At 42.1% G+C, this 18,733-nt stretch overlaps 2 protein-coding genes across 2 annotated transcripts; one reads left to right on the plus strand and one right to left on the minus strand.

Moving 5' to 3' along the window:
• Positions 1–2,204: 2,204 nt before the first annotated feature.
• Positions 2,205–15,976, minus strand: LOC115129181 (matrin-3-like). The gene is made up of 20 exons (XM_065018325.1): positions 15,891–15,976; positions 13,864–14,868; positions 13,421–13,482; positions 13,156–13,194; positions 11,815–11,924; positions 11,272–11,336; positions 10,983–11,099; positions 9,902–10,027; positions 9,539–9,721; positions 8,952–9,076; positions 8,206–8,839; positions 6,323–6,449; positions 5,988–6,130; positions 5,745–5,873; positions 5,541–5,663; positions 5,306–5,436; positions 4,913–5,189; positions 4,515–4,674; positions 3,014–3,129; positions 2,205–2,828 (listed from the first exon to the last, which is right to left on the minus strand). The coding sequence occupies exons 2-20, from the start codon at positions 14,653–14,655 to the stop codon at positions 2,766–2,768; spliced, it is 3,522 nt and encodes a 1,173-aa protein (XP_064874397.1). The 5' UTR covers positions 14,656–14,868; positions 15,891–15,976; the 3' UTR covers positions 2,205–2,765.
• Positions 15,977–15,997: 21 nt separating this feature from the next.
• Positions 15,998–18,530, plus strand: LOC135571751 (polyadenylate-binding protein-interacting protein 2-like). The gene is made up of 4 exons (XM_065018332.1): positions 15,998–16,103; positions 16,629–16,771; positions 16,955–17,131; positions 17,695–18,530. Exons 2-4 carry the CDS (start codon positions 16,634–16,636, stop codon positions 17,749–17,751), a joined length of 372 nt encoding a protein of 123 aa, XP_064874404.1. The 5' UTR covers positions 15,998–16,103; positions 16,629–16,633; the 3' UTR covers positions 17,752–18,530.
• Positions 18,531–18,733: the final 203 nt, after the last annotated feature.

Below are 18,733 nucleotides of genomic sequence, written 5' to 3' on the forward strand. Positions count from 1 at the left end.
AGCAGGGTCGTAGCCAGAGGCCCTTTACTGATATCAAGCAGGGTCGTAGCCAGAGCCTGATGATGAGATGCAACGAGGGTGTGCCTGCAACACACCAGGGTCATGAACTTGTGACTCTGCTGGGACATCTGTACACATTCTCCCACTGCGACTCCAGCACTCTCCTTGATATCAAGCCTAATGGTATAAAACCTTGCTTGGTCCTCTCCTCTGAAAGAATTTGGCACGCAGACAGAATAGGAAGTCCCAAAGGAGAGAACCCTCCTCGGTTAGGGACGGACAAGCCTTTTTGTTCGGAGACTCCCCGCAACAAACCCCAAAATATTTGTGGACATCTGCCCTGGGCTCATCTACATGCATAGCCCCAGCCTGGGAGAGGGGGGGGGGATGACCTGCTCAGGAGACAATGGTGCTGCAGTCTGATCTATAGCCACTACTGCCTTTATATTCCAGCTCAAAGAACAGACTCTAAAAACTGGAAAGAGAGGGGACTAAGGGAATGTCAGGACCTCTTTCCAGGGAGGATTGATACAACTCGCATTTTGGTTTCTCCTCCCTCCAAGCCTCCCAGGAACGATCATTTTTCACCATGCAGGCGACCAGACCTTTGTCCATAAGTTGCCATTCAGGGGAACTTGGCGTTGTGAAGGACAGTGGACACAGAAAACAGGATGGATCCATCTGGATGAAAGGTGGATTTGGTGGTCCCTAAATTATCCACCAAATAGTGATGCTTTTAGCAATGCATGTTGAATTTAGATACCTTTTTAACATGTCAAATGTAAAAATATTGATTTATACAAATATTGTTTTTTTTGTGAAAAGCGCAATTTCATTTAAGATTGCTACTTTTCCCAGTGACTTCACAAAGCAATCACAAGTAATCCTGAGAAAAACGATCATCCTTAGCCCTGTTGACTCGTGTGTGTATAGTAGGAACAATATCACCATCTGCTGGTCTCAACATGAACTGTGTGTGTAAAGTGCATGCTCACAATAAGAGGGGGCTCTCAACACATTTATTTGTACCCATTCTCCTCCAGTAACATGCCAATATACACTGAACAAAAATAGAAAACTCAACATGCAACAGTTCATACAAAAAAAAAAGGGAATTCAAATAAATAAATTAGGTCTTAAATGGATGGATTTCACATGACTGGGAATACAGATATGCATCTGTTGGTCACAGATAGCTTTTTAGAAAGAGGTAGGGGTGTGGATCAGAAAACCAGTCAGTGTCTGGTGATCACCATTTAACTCAAGCAGCAGAATTTTTTCCCCCCTTCACATAGAGTTGTTCAGACTGTTTGTGGCCTGTAAACTGTTGTTCCACTCCTCTTCAATGGCTGTGCGAAGTTGCTGGATATTGGCAGGAACTGGAACACTGTCGTACACGCCGATCCAGAGCATCCCAAACATGCTCAATGGGTGACATGTCTGGTGAGTATGCAGGCCATGGAAGAACTGGGACATTTTCAGCTTCCGGGAATTGTGTACATATAATTGAGACATGTGGCTGTGCATTATCATGCTGAAACACGAGGTGATAGCGGCAGATGAATGACACAATGGGTACACTCAGGATCTCGTCACAGTATCTCTGTGCATTCAAATTGCCATCGATAAAATGCAATTGTGTTCGTTGTCCGTAGTTTATGCCTGCCCATACCATAATCACCCAGGGGGACTCTGTTCACAACGTTGACATCAGCAAACCACTCAAAACCACACGACACCATACAAGTTGTTTGCCATCTGCCCGAAGAGCACACTTCTCCAGCGTGGCAGTGGCCATCGAAGGTGAACATTTTCCCACTGGAGTTGGTTACGACGCCAAACTGCAGTTGGGTCAAGAGCATGGTGAAGATGAAGAGCACGCAGGTGAGCTTCCCCGAGATGGTTTCCGAGTTTGTGCAGGAATTCTTTGGTTGTGCAAACCCAATTTCATCAGCTGTCCAGTCAGCATACCAATTGAGACATCTGTGGCATCGTGTTGACAAAACAGCGCATTTTAGTGGCCTTTTATGGTCCCCCCAGCACAAGGTGCATCTGTGTAATGATCATGCTGTTTAATCAGCTTCTTGATATGCCACACCTGTCAGGTGGATGGATTATCTTGGCAAAGGAGAAAATGCTCACTGACAGGGAAGGAAACACATTTGTTCACAACATTTGAGAAATATGTTTTCAGATAAACAAAAAACTTTTCTGGGATCTTTTATTTCAACTCATGAAACGTGGGAACACATTACATGTTGAATTTATAATTTTTGTTCATTATACATCCAAGCAATGCAATTATCTGAACATCTGCATGGGAGGCATTTATTAAAAATGATCAACCAAACTCCTTTCTTTAGACACTTGCCCTAATATAATTGGTTTACGTTATTTCTTGTCTCTGCATCACAACAGTCGGGGAACCAATCAAAAGACCAGCATCTGAGAGGGATGTCGTCCTATGACTTCAACACAAATCAAAAATGTGTCTTGCACTTAACAAATTTAGCAAGACGAGTTATCAGAAAATATTAAAAACAAAACCAGGCATACAAAACTCCCTACATTCTCCAGACCCATTTATGGTTGGTTCCTCCTGGTACAGTACATTGGTTAAAATAAAGAGTTACAAGACTGTATGACTAAACATGAAAGCTTTAAAAAAAGAAAAGACAAAAAAAAAAAAATAGCTGAAACATCCACTCTTGCGTTACAAACGAACTCTATCCAAGCGTAAACATTTCCAACACTTGTCATCATTCCTAAACAGGAGTCTTCGTCCCTGTGGTACTTTCAGCTTTGGCCTTCTCCTTTTCCAGATGTTTCTGAAAAAGAAAGAAAGAAAAAAGGACAGCATTTAGATTTCAGAACAAAATGTTTTTTCTGGATGCTGACAACTGTTTGCTACAAAGTGAGAGACGTATTGGTGTGTTTTGTGTCAGAGCTTTAAATGACTGCTTAAATCATTTTGGTATATCTGCTAATTGACTAAAATATTGTGTATGTTTACCTTGAGTTTTTGGTAGTGAGATTGACTGCTACAGTGAACCTTCTTGGCCGTCTCCTCATTGGAATAGAACAGGAAACAGACTCTACAGTAGTACCCCATCTTCACATATTCAACACCTGCAATCAGACAGAGTCACTATGATGTTTGGTTGGAAGAATTTCACAAAAAAACGTCTACACCTGTTCTATTCAGGGCAGGTGACAAATAACATTTGATTTGATGTATGAAATATGATATAATCTACATGGTCAAAAGTATGTGGACACCTGCTTGTTGAACATTCCCAAAATCATGGGCATTATTATAAAGTTGCCCCACCCCCTTTCACTGCTATAACAGCCTCCAATCTTCTGGGAAGGCTTTCCACTAGATGTTGGAACATCCATTCAGCCACAAGAGCATTAGTGAGGACGGGCACTGATATTGGGCGATAAGGCCTGGCTCGTAGTCGGCGTTCCAATTCATCCCAAAGGTGTTCGATGGGGTTAAGGTCAGGGCTCTGTGCAGGCCAGTCAAGTTCTTCCACACCGATCTTAAACCATTTCTGTATGAAACTTGCTTTGTGCACATGGGACATTGCCATGCTGAAACAGGAAAGGGCCTTCCCCAAACTGTTGCCACAAAGTTGGAAGCACAGAACTGTCTAGAAAGTCATTGTATGCTGTAAGGTTAAGATCTCCCTTCACTGTAACTAAGGGGCCTAGGCCGAACCATGAAAAACAGCCCCAGACCATTATTCCTCCTCCACCAAACGTTACAGTTGGCACTATGGATTTGGGCAGGTAGCGTTCTCCTGGCATCCACCAAACCCATATTTGATGTCGGACTGCCAGATGGTGAAGCGTGATTCATCACTCCAGAGAACGCATTTCCACTGCTCCAGAGTCCAAAGGTGGCGAGCTTTACACCACTCCAGCCGACGCATCTTAGGCTCGTGTGAGGCTGTTCTGCCACGGAAACCCATTTCAAGGAGCTCCCGATGAACAGTTCCTGTGCTGACGATTCCAGAGGCCATTTTGAACTCACAACCGAGGACAGACCATTTCTACGTGCTTCCGAACTCGGCAGCCCCGTTCTGTGAGCTTGTGCGCCCTACCACTTCGTGGTTGAGAAGCTGTTGCTCCTAGACGTTTCCACTTCACAATAACACTTACAGTTGACCTTGGGCAGCTCTAGCAGGGCATAAATTGAAAGTCACTGAGCTCTTCAGTAAGGCCATTCTACTGCCAATGTTTGTCTATGGAGATTGCATGGCTGTTTGCATGATTTTATACACCTGTCTGCAACAAAAAAAATGACTGAATCCACTAAATGAAAGGGGTGTCCAGATACTCTTGTCTATGTAGTGCATATATTTTTAATGCGTTGGACAAGACAAAAGTGGTCTGACATATTTTTTTATTTTTTTTTATATATGTTATAAATAAAATTTTAAAAAAGTATTTCTAAACACATAGAAAACCCATTTCCCCCTCGAGTATTAATCTGAGCATGTCCTTACCCACTGGGTTGTTAGACTCATAAGGCCCCAGAGGAACCGGGCTGGTTGATGAAAGCTTCCCCTCAGCCTGGGATGGTGTGCTGGCAGTCTCTCCATTCTCCTCAACGCTCCTCACACTCACTATGGAAATGGCCGTCTCGTTTTCCTCCATTTTGATGTTCTACGGCACAGGACAATAGAGAGTCAGTTCCTTAAGATACTACTTTTGGTTGACAAACTAAAACCGCCTGGGGTTACATCTCAGAATGGCGTCATATTCCCCATTAGATCATCATAGAGGGATTGCTGATGATGACCGCGAACTACGTTTGACCAAAGCCCCATAGGACTGTGATCCGTAGTAATACACTACAGTGAATATGGTGACATTGTCAACAACCTAAGCCAGATAAACTTACTATGTCAGTGTCAATCTTGTGTACAGCTGAGGTCTCAGAGGGTTGACCGTGCTCGTGCTCTCCCTGTACCTCCTCCTCCTCCTTCCTAACCTCTACCTCACTCTGCTCAGTGGGCGTCTCCACCATCTCCTCTCTGGACTTCTTGACCGGAGGTTCTTCATCCTGTTTGGCTGAGCTTTTGGCTGCGGAGCTCCAGTGGGAGCTCGTTTCACTGCCTGATCGCTCCCTCTTCGACGACCTCTTCTTCTCCTCAGAGTCAGGGGCAGGTGGTCGGTGTCTAGTGTGGGAAAAGAGTATTTCATCTTTAGTGTCGCCATCTTAGTAGTGACAGAAATAAGTTGAAGTGTACAACGCTCACAGCAAATACACCAACTGTTGTTTAGTTTAACTCACCCGTATTTGAGCTGTTTGTACTTCCTGCTCACGTACACCGTTAGCCGCTTGCCTTCGAATTTAGGGGGCGTGTCCATGTAGGTCTCAGACATTCTCTCAGCGTCCTCTCCACGTTCCATCTCAATGAAACACTAGAAATGAAATAATTAACATACAATAGAAATCCACATTTGTTTTGTATCCCACTCTTTCCAAGAAGCTCTGTAGCCGAAGAGAGAACAAAATATTTCATTACCTCATTGCGAGATCTGTTCAGGAAATAGCGTCTCACTTTGCCGAACGGTTCAGCAATTTTCAGAAGAGAGGCATCTGAGGATTTGAAGTGGGGAATCTGACCCACGTATACCACTCTCCCACTCTGCAAGAAGAACAAACAAACATTACAAATAACTTCTACAGTAGAAGGCTGGCAAACTGAATCTGCAGGTACGGAGCTCACCTGAATGGTAGCGTATGTCTGTGAATGGTAGATTTTCACAGACTTCCCACACACAGTCGGTGTTACATTCCCACTGTAGAAATTGACCATTGCTTTGGCCTCTTCTTCCGAATTGAGTTGCAAAAAGGCCTAGGTTCACCAACAAAGAAAATATACACAATAGTTCAAAGTTGACTTCATTATTTATTTATTTATCCCCCCCCCGCTTTTTAACTGTCAAATGAATCTATCAACCAACTTTACCTCAGGTCTCACGTCAAGCACCAGGTGCTGAACTACAGTACCGAAGGGTTTGGCCAGGGCCAAGATCTCGTTCAGAAAACCATAGGCTCGTTTAAATCCCACAACGTTGACCACTCTCAATCCCCCAATTTTCTTAGAGCTTCCTGCAATGAGAGGATGAGAGCGACAATTACACAACTGTTTACTTTCACCCAACAACAGTTGCTGTAGCTTACTTTTCATGTGGGCCGACACTGTAGCAATGGTTTTCAATTCCACAGACGCTAATCAATCAATCATCCTAAATTAAATGATCATACATCATGCTAGATAGAGGTGAAGTTAATGTTGTTTACCTGAAGAGGAGTACTTTACTTTGGATGAGGAGTCCTGTCTCTCCAAGTCCTCGTCCTCTGCCAACTCATCCAGAGTCACAAAGTCATCCATGTTCTCTGGGAAGTCCTGTTCCATGCTGCCCTCCTCCTGACGGAAACGAACAACATGTTAGTTACATATTCAACATAAAGCACCAGTCAAAGGTTTGGACACACCTACTCATTCAAGGGTTTTTTCCTTTATTTTTACTATTTTCTACAGTGTAGAATAATAGTGAAGACATCACAACTATGAAATAACACATGGAGTCATGTAGTAACCCCCAAAAAGTATTAAACAAATCAAAATATATTTGAGATTCTTCAAATAGCCATCATTTGCCTTGATGACAGCTTTGCACACTCTTGGCAATTCTCTCAACCAGCTTCACCTGGAATGCTTTTCCAACAGTCTTGAAGGAGTTTGCACTTATTGGCTGCTTTTCCTTCCCTCTGCGGTCCAACCCATCTCAAACCGTCTCTATTGGATTGAGGTCGGGTGACTAGGTCTGATGCAGCACTCCATCACTCTTCTTCTTGGTCAAATAGCCCTTACACAGCCAGAAGGTGCGTTTTTGGTCATTGTGCTGTTGAAAAACAAATTATAGTGGAACTAAGCCCAAACCAGATGGGATGGCGTATCGCTGCAGAATGCTGTGGTAGTCATGCGAGTTAAATGTGCCTTGAACTCTAAATAAATCAATGACCAGCAAAGCACCCCCACACCTCTTCCTCCATGCTTCACTGTGGAAATTACACACGCGAAGATCCTCCGTTCACCTACTCAGCGTCTAACAAAGACACGGCGGTTGGAACCAAAAATCTCACATTTGTACCCATCAGACCAAAGGACAGATTTCCACAGGTCTAATGTCCATCTCTCGTGTTTCTTGGCCCAAGCAAGTCACTTCTTCTTATTGGTGTCCTTTAGTAGTGGTTTCTTTGCGGCAATTCAACCATGAAGGCCTGATTCACACAGTCCCCTCTGAACAGTTGATGTTGAGATATGTCTGTTACTTGAACTCGGCGAAACATTTATTTGGGCTACAATTTCTGAGGCTGGTAACTCTAATGACCTTAGCCTCTGCAGCAGAGGTAACTCTGGGACTTCCTTTCCTCTGGCGGCCCTCATGACAGCCAATTTCATCATTGCGCTTGATGGTTTTTGCGACTGCGCTTTAATTAAGAAACTTTCAAAGTTCTTGAAATGTTCTGTATTGACTGACCTTCATGTCTTAAAGTAATGAACTGTTGTTTATCTTTGTGTATTTGAGCTGTTCTTGCCATAATATGGTCTTGGTCTTTTACCAAAAAGGGTTATCTTCTGTATACAACCCCTACCTTGTCACAACACAACTGATTGGCTGAAACACATTAAGACAGAAAGAAATTCCACAAATTAACAGGAACACCTGTTAATTGAAATGCATTTCAGGTGACTACCTCATGAAGCTGGTTGACAGAATGCCAAGAATGTGCAAAGCTGTCATCAAGGCAAAGGATGGCTACTTTGAAGAATCAAACAAAATATATTTAGATTTGTTTAACACTTTTTTTTGGTTAGTGCATGATTCTGTGTGTTATTTAATAGTTTTGATGTCTTCACTATTATTATTATACAATTTTGAAAATCGTAAAAATAAAAACCCTGGAATGAGTAGGTGTCCAAACTTCTGACTGGTACTTTATGTCAACATATTATTTATATATTAAAAATAAATGTTTACAATATGAACAATATAAAAACCATTTTTTAAGGGAGATATGTCACTGTGCTCAACAGAACAAAAACACAAGAGTAGTGCCAACTTGTAAGCAAGACAAATATTTTCTTGGCCTGTAAATGTTTTCTGTTGTTGACCTACCTGGTCTGCAGGTAGTTGTTCCTCATGCATCTCTGAGCTCTCCGCTGGCTCTGCCGACGGCATGTCATCCTTGTCCTCGGTCTCTGGCTCATCTGTAGTGGCTTCAGTTTCCATCTGTTCACTCTCAGGCTCTCCCTCCGCTTTCTCCTCTGGAGCAGGCACAGTCCCCTCCTCCACCTCTGACCCCTCAGCCTTCTCTGTGACATCACCACTGCTCAGAACCTTGGCAGTGCTCGGAACGTCGTCGGAGTCCGGAGCAGGTTCCTTCTCCTCCTGGGATTCCAGACTGGTGTTGGCAGCGGTCTCTGGGTCTTCCGTCACGTCTTCAGCCTTGTCCTCTGACGACCCATCATCACGTGAACCTTGGTCTCCCTCTCCTTTGCACTCCTCAGCGTCATCTCCCTCCATCACACCAGCCACCTCATCACCTGACCCCTCCCCCTCTCCTCCTGACCTCTCCCCCTTTCTCTCTGCACCGCAGTCCTCTCCTTTTGGTGGTTCCTTCTTGTCCTCTTTGGCTTTGCTGCTAGAGGAAGATTTACCACTTCTGGAAGAACTTCTGTCTTTGGGCCCAGTACTACTGTTGCTTCTCCTTCTCTTATCATCCATCAGTTTGTTGGAGCGATTACCCACACTGTTACAGACAGACAACAATCCACAATCAGTACAGCTACCTCTGGAAAAAAAGGCCAACTAAGTCCTCTAATGTAATAATGAAGCACTGAATCAATCTGGGGAATTCTTACTTCAAGGTCTTGTACTTGGTACAGATGTTTAAACGGACAGTCTTTCCCTGGATGGTCAGTGGATTCAGAGTGTAGTACTTCACCAACATCTCAGCATCCTCCGCAGACCCCAGCTGAACAAAAGACTAGGAAGACAAACGCTAACGTTTATACATTTTAAGCCTTCATGACAGATCCAAAATATAATAAAATAAAAAAATATATATCCTCATGCCTCCTTGCAGCATGCCTAAGGCACCCTGGGCATCTTTCGTTTGGTGTTTTTACAAGGTTAGTAGAAAGGCCTCTTTAGTGTCCTAAGCTTTCATAACTGTGACCTTAACTGCCTACCGTCTGTAAGCTGTTAGTGTCTTAATGGCCGTTCCACAGGTGCATGTTCATTAATTGTTTATGCTTCATTGAACAACCATGGGAAACAGTGTTTAAACCCTCTACAAATGAACCTCTGTGAGGTTATTTGGATTTCAAAAAAATTTCTTTGAAAGTAAGAGTGCTGCGTTAACAAATAACATGCGCCATTTAGCAGACGCTTTTATCCAAACATTAGTATAATTTTTTTATACAGAGAATAAATAGAGGACTTTTACCTCATCAGTTAGAAACAAGTGTTTCTCCACGGTGCCGAAGCGCCGCGCGATGGTGAGGAGTTCCTGCTTCTTCTCGTTCTCACGCGGCAAGTTGGAGAAGAAGACTACCTGCGATTGGTTCACCGCCACCGGCTCTTTGCCTTGTTTCGCCTCCCGGTTGATTCTCTCAGTTCTGCTGTCTTTCTGTATTCAGAGAGAGGAACATCTTACGTGTACTGGTTTGCGTGCATGATCACTGGGGGTCGTTAACGGTCAGCTAAGATAGAAAGGCAGCCGAGTGACTTGAGGTATTTCCTCGATACAACAGACAGGTAAAACACTAATGAAAAAAATAGACAAATAAGGACAATATTCCAATATTACCCGAATCACCATGAGTTCCTTGGACAGATAACAAGTGATTTGTTTCCCATGCAACAGCGCTGGGTTCTGCTGGTAGTAGCTCACCACATCCCTAGCTTCCTTATGAGTCTCCATTTCTAAAAAGGCCTGTGGGAGTAGGAATACGCATCATGAACCCTGTGCTACAGGACCAGTCATCGGGTGCTCTAATACAACAACGTCATCCGTTTACTTCTGTTAAAATGGGTAATAGGAGCAAGTCAAGTGTTTGAAAGAGTTTGCGTTTCCAGTTGTACTGTAATACGTTAGTTAATAAAGCAGAATTGATTAATACGTTGTAATAAGAGGAAAGTGGTGTGAAAACACAAAAAGGGGGTGGTTTCCTGGACACTCCAATTAAGAACCTTTACAGTCAATGACTGTGTGTGTGGGCACAACACAACAACAACAAAAAGACAACCTCGCGTGTGCGACAGTTTCAAGTTTGAACTTGAGGGGGAAAGCGTGCGTATTTCCACTCACTTCTCAAGACCATGGATTTGCAGAACTTCTAGTGGTTGATCAATTGCATTGCAAGCAAATATAGGTTTTTTTTTTTTTTTTGGAGGGGGGGGTGTAATTGAAGTGTTTGAGGCACGGGAATTGTAATTATGGTCAGCCAATATAAACAGAATGTAGGTCTGGTGTGAAAACAGATGTATTTGCAGTTGGGGAAGGAGATTGCATAGCAGCAAATTGACGGATATATTTCTATCATTTTTTATTTGGTCAGAAATTTTAGTTTAAAAAGTCACTGCAAATTATTAAAACATTCAGCCCACACCTCTACAGAAAAAAACTGTCACGACCCAGTTCTAGCATTTCTGAATCACACAGCAAACGAGGGTGTTTTTATTGTTTACATAAAAGGGTGAACGGAGGCTGTTTTCCGGGCGGGGCTTGTTCACGAGCGCAGAAATACAGTATGGCTCTGATTTATCAAGAAAAAAATAAATGTTTTATAAATCCCATTAGTTTGTTGCGCACGCAAATCCTAGAATCTCCACGTACGCCCAGAATTGAACATGCCCCTGGCAAGGTGGCACAAAGTGTCGTACTTTACCTTGTTCTTCAGTACCAGGTGTTCACAGAGAGTTCCAAAGGGTTCAACCAGGGCGAACATGGCTTTGTTAGACAGAGGACTCCTGTCATATTTGGCCACCACGACTTTGCTTCTGATCTGAGGAGGAGAACAGTTCAGAACGATACAAAAACAAGTTGAATCCATGACTCTCACACCTAAGACATACCAGTAAAAATACATGTGTTTTTGATGAGGAGGTACCTGGTCACTGCATTGCAGTAAAAAGATTGTATTTGATCAAGATAATATGACAAATAAAACACATTACCTGTTTAAGTGCCATAGAGTGTTGATGTGGCTTGCCTGATCCAACATTAGATCCAGCACCACCACCTAAACAGACATAAGAGGTTCTATTTATATACACATACACAAGGTTTTATATATACACACACACAGGTTTTTAATTTAAAAAAAAAATATATATATATATATATTTTTAAATTCAAGGACCCAGTCACTTAAATTACAACATGGCAGTAGCCAGCTAAAACATGGATTACTGTCTTCCTTTGTCCCTAGACTGATTACAGGGTCAGGAAGCCAATATGTCATTTAGTAATTTAGGTTAACTAGGCCTATCCCTTTAATGACAATGATAACATGGTAATGAATACAGAAATGACTCAGTAAGGTGACAGGAATAAGTATACATTGGCGGCATCCGGGGAAAAAAAGGCACCCTATTCCCTATATAGTGCACTACTTTTGGCCAGAGCCCTATGGAACCCTAATCAAAAGTAGTGCACTAAAAGGGAATCAGATTCCATTTCAGACACGGACACAATCTTTCACACAAACACAGCATTACCCCAACCGGAGCTCATGCGCCCTCCTCCAGCCTGCTGCCTTTCAGCCATGGGGATTGGTCCCAGAAGACCGGCTGATTGATTGGTGGTCTCCAGTAGATGAGACCCACCGCTGAAAAAGGGACAAACATGAGATTCAGTCTAATTACATAAGACTGATTCAGCTACGTATTTTAAAGTGCAACTTCACTTCCGGATTTGGCCTCGTTTTATATTTGGTTCATTAAGAAATGGGGGTGTGGTTGTCTCATGTGTGTGTGTGTGTGTTCGCAGTTGACAAGAGTAAAAAAAATAAAAAATGATTTAGACAATTAACTTTAGCTGACTGGTATGCGACAGTGGTAAATTTGGTTTGAATTTGGATAGCCTATGCCCGGGGCTAGTTAGGGGCCATCAATAAATTACACAATGTAAATTAGATAATATTCTCATTCTTTTTTAGTTCTAAATAAATGCTTTCAATATTTGTAAATTAATTTATACAATTTATAGTTGGTTTGAGTTTAAGTCACTGAAATGTCAACATATTGTCCCATTTTATCGATGGTCCCTAACGAGCCCCATAGGGATATCCAAAGTCAACCCAAATTTACAGAAGGGATTCCAATCGGGTCGAGAGCAGCTCTGGATGTATAATTTCTAGTGTGATGCCAGCTGTCGGCAGGATTAAAACAAAGCCAGCCTTCGTTTATGTTGTGATGCAGTCAAGGACCACAAGTCTCAAAAAAGAAAATAACTCTGTTTTGGACAAGACGGACTTTATGACCAAAATGACCGTGTTTATACTTTGTAGTCAATGTTGACGTTAGATTAAATGTTTCACACTCATAGATGCCACATAGGCTGTTCTCTAAATGAGAAGTTTTTTTCTCTTTTAAAAAAAAAAAGTGTGCAGTTACTCTTTAAATTCAAAACACCTGAAAGGTTTCTTGTTAACTGGTGTATGTTCTTTATCAACTCTTGGGACTAATATTTGCAAACATGTTATAACAACTGGCGTGTGTGTGCGTGTGTGAGAAAGAGAGAGCGAGTGTGCACGTGTGTGTGTGTGTGAGAAAGCGAGTGTGCACGTGTGTGTGTGCGAGAAAGAGAGAGCGAGTGTGTGTGTGCGTGCGTGAGAAAGAGAGAGCATGTGTGTGCGTGTGTGAGAAAGAGAGAGCGAGTGAGTGTGTGTGTGTGTGTGTGAGAGAAAGAGAGAGCGAGTGTGTGTGTGTGTGTGTGAGTGTGTGTGAGAAAGAGAGAGCGAGTGTGTGTGTGAGTGTGTGTGAGAAAGAGAGAGCGAGTGTGTGTGTGAGTGTGTGCGAGTGAGTGAGTGTGCACGTGTGGGAAAATGAGACACATACCTTCTGCTTGTGGCCATGTGTGGATCCCATTCTGGGTACCTAATGGTCATGGGAGAACATTGGCAAAAAATCATTGATGGTTCACACAATTTTATTTTAAAATATTTATTTTTCCCTCTCTTCATGCTTTTTTTCAAGCAGGCAGGGTAAACGTTGTACACAGACGTTTCGTTTCAGTGGGTATCTGAACTTTAGTCAAAACAACCTTGTTTTGCGAAAAGGTCTTTACATAACGTAGTGTGTTTGAAGAGGAAATGTAACTTACATTTGCAGGAGGAGCCGCTGGTTTTCTGTATGGCGTAATCCATCTGTGTGCTGGTTCCACTCCTGCAGACCAAGACAACCACTGGATGAGTGACTGATTTACTGAAGACATACACTGTATACATTAATTGGCTCCCACACCAATTAGAAAGCAAAAGGGTGATTCAACTACGGCTCTTCAAAAAAAGGAGAAAGAAGCTGAATAAGTGGAGATATGATGCTACTATAAAACAGACTTGTTGAATCATTACTTAGTGTACTGTAGGATTGGCTTTTCATCACTTGATAAATCAAAAGATATAAAAGATTTGATTATAAAATTCAAAAAGTGGTCTTGAATTGAAAGTGTCCGTGCGTTTATGAGAGTAGCAATCAAACTGAGATCAGAGGAGACGGTGTGAAATAGACAGGTAAAGTGGAAAATGAATTGGAGTTAATACTCACCATGGTAGAGTGCACGTCAAAATCACAAAGTGAGCACACATGGGGAAACATGTGAGGTATAACTCCTAAGAAGTCCTGCACTTTGCCTTGGGACGGGGATCCCATTCTCCTGGTCATAAAGACACTGTCTGCCGCTGAAGGGGGACCCATGCCCATACCGCTGTAGCGATCACGGGAAAGATCTGAATACCACCCTGGATCTCTTCCGCCACTGCCGTGGCCATAGTCGAGTTCGTACCTTCCAGCTGAAGTGTCTTGGATGGAATTGTAGCCCAAGTCTCCTTGCTGAGCGTGGGCCGAAGCTTGCCCCATGGAACCACCCAGTTTGCCAACACGCATGTCATCCCAGTCGTCTCTGCTGGCTCTGTATGAGGGCTCAGAGGAGAGCCCGGACAGGTCCCCTCTAGAGTTGCCTGCCATGCGTCTGTCAGAATCCACCTTCCGGTTCTTAAGCTGCATTATAAGGTGAGGCAAGGTCTCCACACTAATGTTGTCTTCTGGGATCTGTGCCAGCACGTCCAGGTCAGCGGGCGACAGGCCCAAGCTGGAAAACAGCTTTATGGAGTTGCCAATGTGACTGCTGCCGCCACCACGACGGGACAGCTGCGGGTCACACTCACCACCACCCATACCCGAGGACATGCCGTGCAACTGTCTGGCGGTTGAGCCATGATGGAGACTGTCTGAACGCTGTTCATTCATGCTGAAGTTGAGGGTCTCAGCAGCAGCCAGAAGCCCGCGTCCCACAGCAAAGCCTTTCTGAGAGCTATCAGATGGAATCTTCTGGGACATGGCAATCCTCAAAATGGCTGACGAGCTCTAAACTAACTCAATGTGAGATTACACAGCACAAACAGAATAAGGAAGCAGTTAAAGCGAGGGCCAATTTAGAAGTCTTTGAACGAAGAGAAGATTCGGTCAATTCAAAAACTGACAACGACGTGGCAACAAGTCAACGTGGATGAGGAAAAAGGAAAACTCTCCTCTTCATCTGATGGAATATTTCTGCAGAAACATAATGGTGAAAGTGTAGGGTGTAAGTTCTTGTCTGCCACCCTCCTCCACAGTTAGCATGGGGATATGGAGGTGCAAAACAACACTGTCTGCAGACAGGTTCAGTTAGCCTACAATGTACATAGAGCAAGTGTAGAGAGGACAGCCCAATTTAAATAGTCAATTGAACTGTGTTCAGAATCAGAATGTTAGGTTTATATGAAAGAAACAGGAAGAACCATTTATTAAAGCCTTGAAGAGAGACCACTCACAGAAAAGGAGGGAAATGTACAGTAAAGATTCAGACGTGAATTGACCTCATACGAAAGTAGAGGAAGATATAGAGTAGCATTAACTGTATGTCATAGCCAGAAGAGAAGATATATCAAACATGGCTTCATCTTCATAGAGAAAGGGTAATGCACCAAGTGACCAACAAATTGTCCTAACTGCAGTTTGGACACAACTTGAAAAAGAGCTTTTAAAAATGTTTAGTTACAAGGTTACAATGATTTAAAAAAAGGGAATTTGAATCCAGTCTCTGGATCAGAACACTGTTAGAATCCTGCTATAGCAAAGACAACAGTATAGACAATGTATCGCAACATTAGCTATTCAAGTTGCTAACTAACACGAGATGCAGTTAACCGCAAAGAGCTGATTTTTTCCGCTTTTTGTCTGTGCTGCCAAAAACATATGTACTCAGTATGTGAATATTTGCTGAATGTTGTGCGTACAAGATATAACTAAAAACGTTTAGTTTGAAGCTGATAGTAGCCAACTAAAATGTTAATAGATAACAGCAGCATAACATATATTTGATGTGAAAGGCAAGGCCTCTGGCCTAGTTAGCTTACGAAGCTAATTTGATGGCAACGAGCTTGCATGTTTTCATCATGAGGTGTAATATTATGCTCCAAAAAAAATAAAGGAGCTCAATATAAACAAGATATATTCGTAATATGTAACGTTAGTTATTTTACAGTCAAACGAAGATTTCCCGAATGTAGTGAACTGAGGTTTATTGTCCTTACCTGCGCAGGGTGGGCTCACACGGCGTTGAAGCTCTATAACGAGAGTCGCAGAGAGGATGCGCCCTGGTCACATGGGAAGGTCATACGATTCGTCCAATCGCTGACGCTCAACGTGTAAACAGCCTCAGCGGCCATTATTGCTCACTTGTCTTGGAAATAAAGAGTTGGAGAACAAAACAAAAGCAACAACGGACAGCTTTGAACCTTCACCTGGTAAGTTGACTTTTATGAAATATATCGTAACGTTATATTAACATTGATGTGGTCCATATAAAACAGAAATGTGTGTGCCTAGTTGCTGCTTTAAGCCTTTATAGTGAGTCGTCTTATGAAAGGTAGACAAGTTTCTTTAAATAAATATAACCTTTATTTAACTAGGCAAGTCAGTTAATTAAGAAGAAATTCTTATTTACAATGACAGCCTACACCCCAAACCCGGACGACGCTGAGCCAATTGTGCGCCTATGGGACTCCCAATCACGGCCGGTTGTGTTACAGCCTGGATTCGAACCAGGGTGTCTGTAGTGACGCCTCGAGCACTTAGACCGCTGCGCCACTCGGAAGCCCGAAACTATAACCACAGTGTTGCTATCATTTTGAACTGTACTGTGTTTTTTTTCCCGAGTTGTTGATTGTTTATTGCTGTGTCTTATTATTACTGTGTTCTGAAATATTGTAATTGTTCTTCTGTTGGTCTATTTTTGAAGATACAACTAACTTACCTCATCTTTGTTACAGCCAAAATGAAAGACCCAAGTCGCATCAACAACACCCCAAGCCTCAGCAACAGCGAACTTATCCTACATGGACAGTTCATCAATGATGACAATCCTTTTGCTGAATACATGTGGATGGAGAACGAGGAGGAATTCAACAGACAGGTACTCTACTTATTCTGCCTATTGATCAGGTACTATATTAGGTAGCTAGTTGATTTAATATTTAATGCCTATTCCACATACAAAGAAATAGCTGTTTTTGTAATAGCAATGTATCATTATTTCAATAATTTAGTGTTTTGCGAAGAGTGGGTGTCTAAATGATTTTGAATGCTTTGTCCCCAGATTGAGGAGGAGCTGTGGGAGGAGGAGTTCATTGAGCAGTGTTTCCAGGAGATGTTGGAGGAAGAGGAGAACGAATGGTTCATCCCAGCAAGAGATCTCCCTCTAACCCTCGGTCAACTCCAGAACCAACTCAACCTACTGGTCCTCTGTGACACAGGCATCGTCGACGGCCTGGCGGTAAATGTTTCAGTGATTTTTGTTTGTCCAGGTTTCCTTAAAGTAAAGTCTGTGGAAAGTAGCCATTTTAGTTGGCCTAGTCCTATTCTTGTGTAGGGAACCATTCAGGATCAGGTGGCTTGCCAGGCTTGTCTCATGTGGCCATCCTTCAAAATCTTGTCTCTTCGACTCATGAAAAGCCTGTGTTTCTGAGGCTAGCCTAGTCCCAGATATGTATGTGCTTTCTTGCCACCACATTTCAAGGTTTATTAGTCGTATGTCCAAAGGATACACCGTCCAACAAAATGTTTACTTGCATGTTCCTTCTTGACAATGCAACAACAATAAGAAATAATAAAAGATAAGAATACAAACAAAGTATATTTCTCAGTAGAATAGAAGAACATTTTGAGCATACGTATGAAGTATGATGTTTGTCTTGTTTGGCATGAGGAGTTGGCAAGATAACACAGGTTGGAACATACTTTACTAAGAGTAGGCCTATAATATCTCTATTTGTTTGGATTGAATCATCTTTGTAAGCTTTGATTACATTTTCCCTCATGTTTTTTTCCCCTCTTTAGATCAACAGCAATTTGAACCCTGAAGCACAGGAATTCGTACCAGGGTTGAAGCACTGAGACTAGTCCTCTGATGAACAAATCATCTGTCCACACTGAAGCCAGTGTAGGAAGATCTGTTGGAGTTCTGTTACTCTGTTGCACTTAATGTGTTGCCAAAGTTTTCCAGCTAGCCCTGCATGTTTAACGTTTGAATAATGTTGTGTATATAAATCATATGTTTGTTGTAACTCTTCTGAATGTAAAAACAGGGTAGGAACCAGAATACTTTTTACTTGTATTTCTTATTTGAATATTATAGGCCTATGTTATGTAGGTTGTTCTAACATACCTGCCCAATCAAATAGTACTTTTCTGTTCAATCAAAACTAGTGGTTCATCTCAATCACAAGATGTATTTTTCATTAGAACTTTGTTTGCGTTATGAATTCAGTAAGAAAGTGCAGAGAACATATTTCTTTATACAGTCTCATTTTGTTGAAATACAGTTTGCTATGAGATTAATATGTAATATCTTAGCCGGGTTTAAAGCTGGATGTTATAAATTAGATTACCTACTTTATAATATGGCTCTTATTTGTTTGTGTTCTACATTTTACTTTCTTTTCAGAGTCTGAAATGCCAGGCTTATTTGAGATTTTATTTTCATTGCAACTCTTCTTCCTGACATTATCTTTCAGAGCCTGGAGCTTGAAATCCTACTGCCATGTCGATGTTGACTTTAGTTTTTTCTAAATGCACCTAAAAGGAAAACTACTGTATAAAAACTTACCAAAACTATTGTACAAAAATCTAAATGTTTTTTTCTTTAAGTATTTGAAAATAAATGTTGGACTATATATTTTGTGATTTCACACAACAAATCATGGCCCCTGATCAATTCATACTCTTGTTTTATATATAGCAAACAAACTGCACTCGATTCTTATGGGTGCGTTTGTAAATTCGCGCTGGCTCTATACTCCGATTTCATAATACTCTCGTCTGAGAGTGACAGAGCGCAGAATGATTTGTGAATTCACGCTCAACACCGGTAGAATAC

The sequence above is a fragment of the Oncorhynchus nerka genome, linkage group LG5 (genome assembly GCF_034236695.1).
Source record: "Oncorhynchus nerka isolate Pitt River linkage group LG5, Oner_Uvic_2.0, whole genome shotgun sequence".
Taxonomy (NCBI): Eukaryota; Metazoa; Chordata; class Actinopteri; order Salmoniformes; family Salmonidae; genus Oncorhynchus; species Oncorhynchus nerka.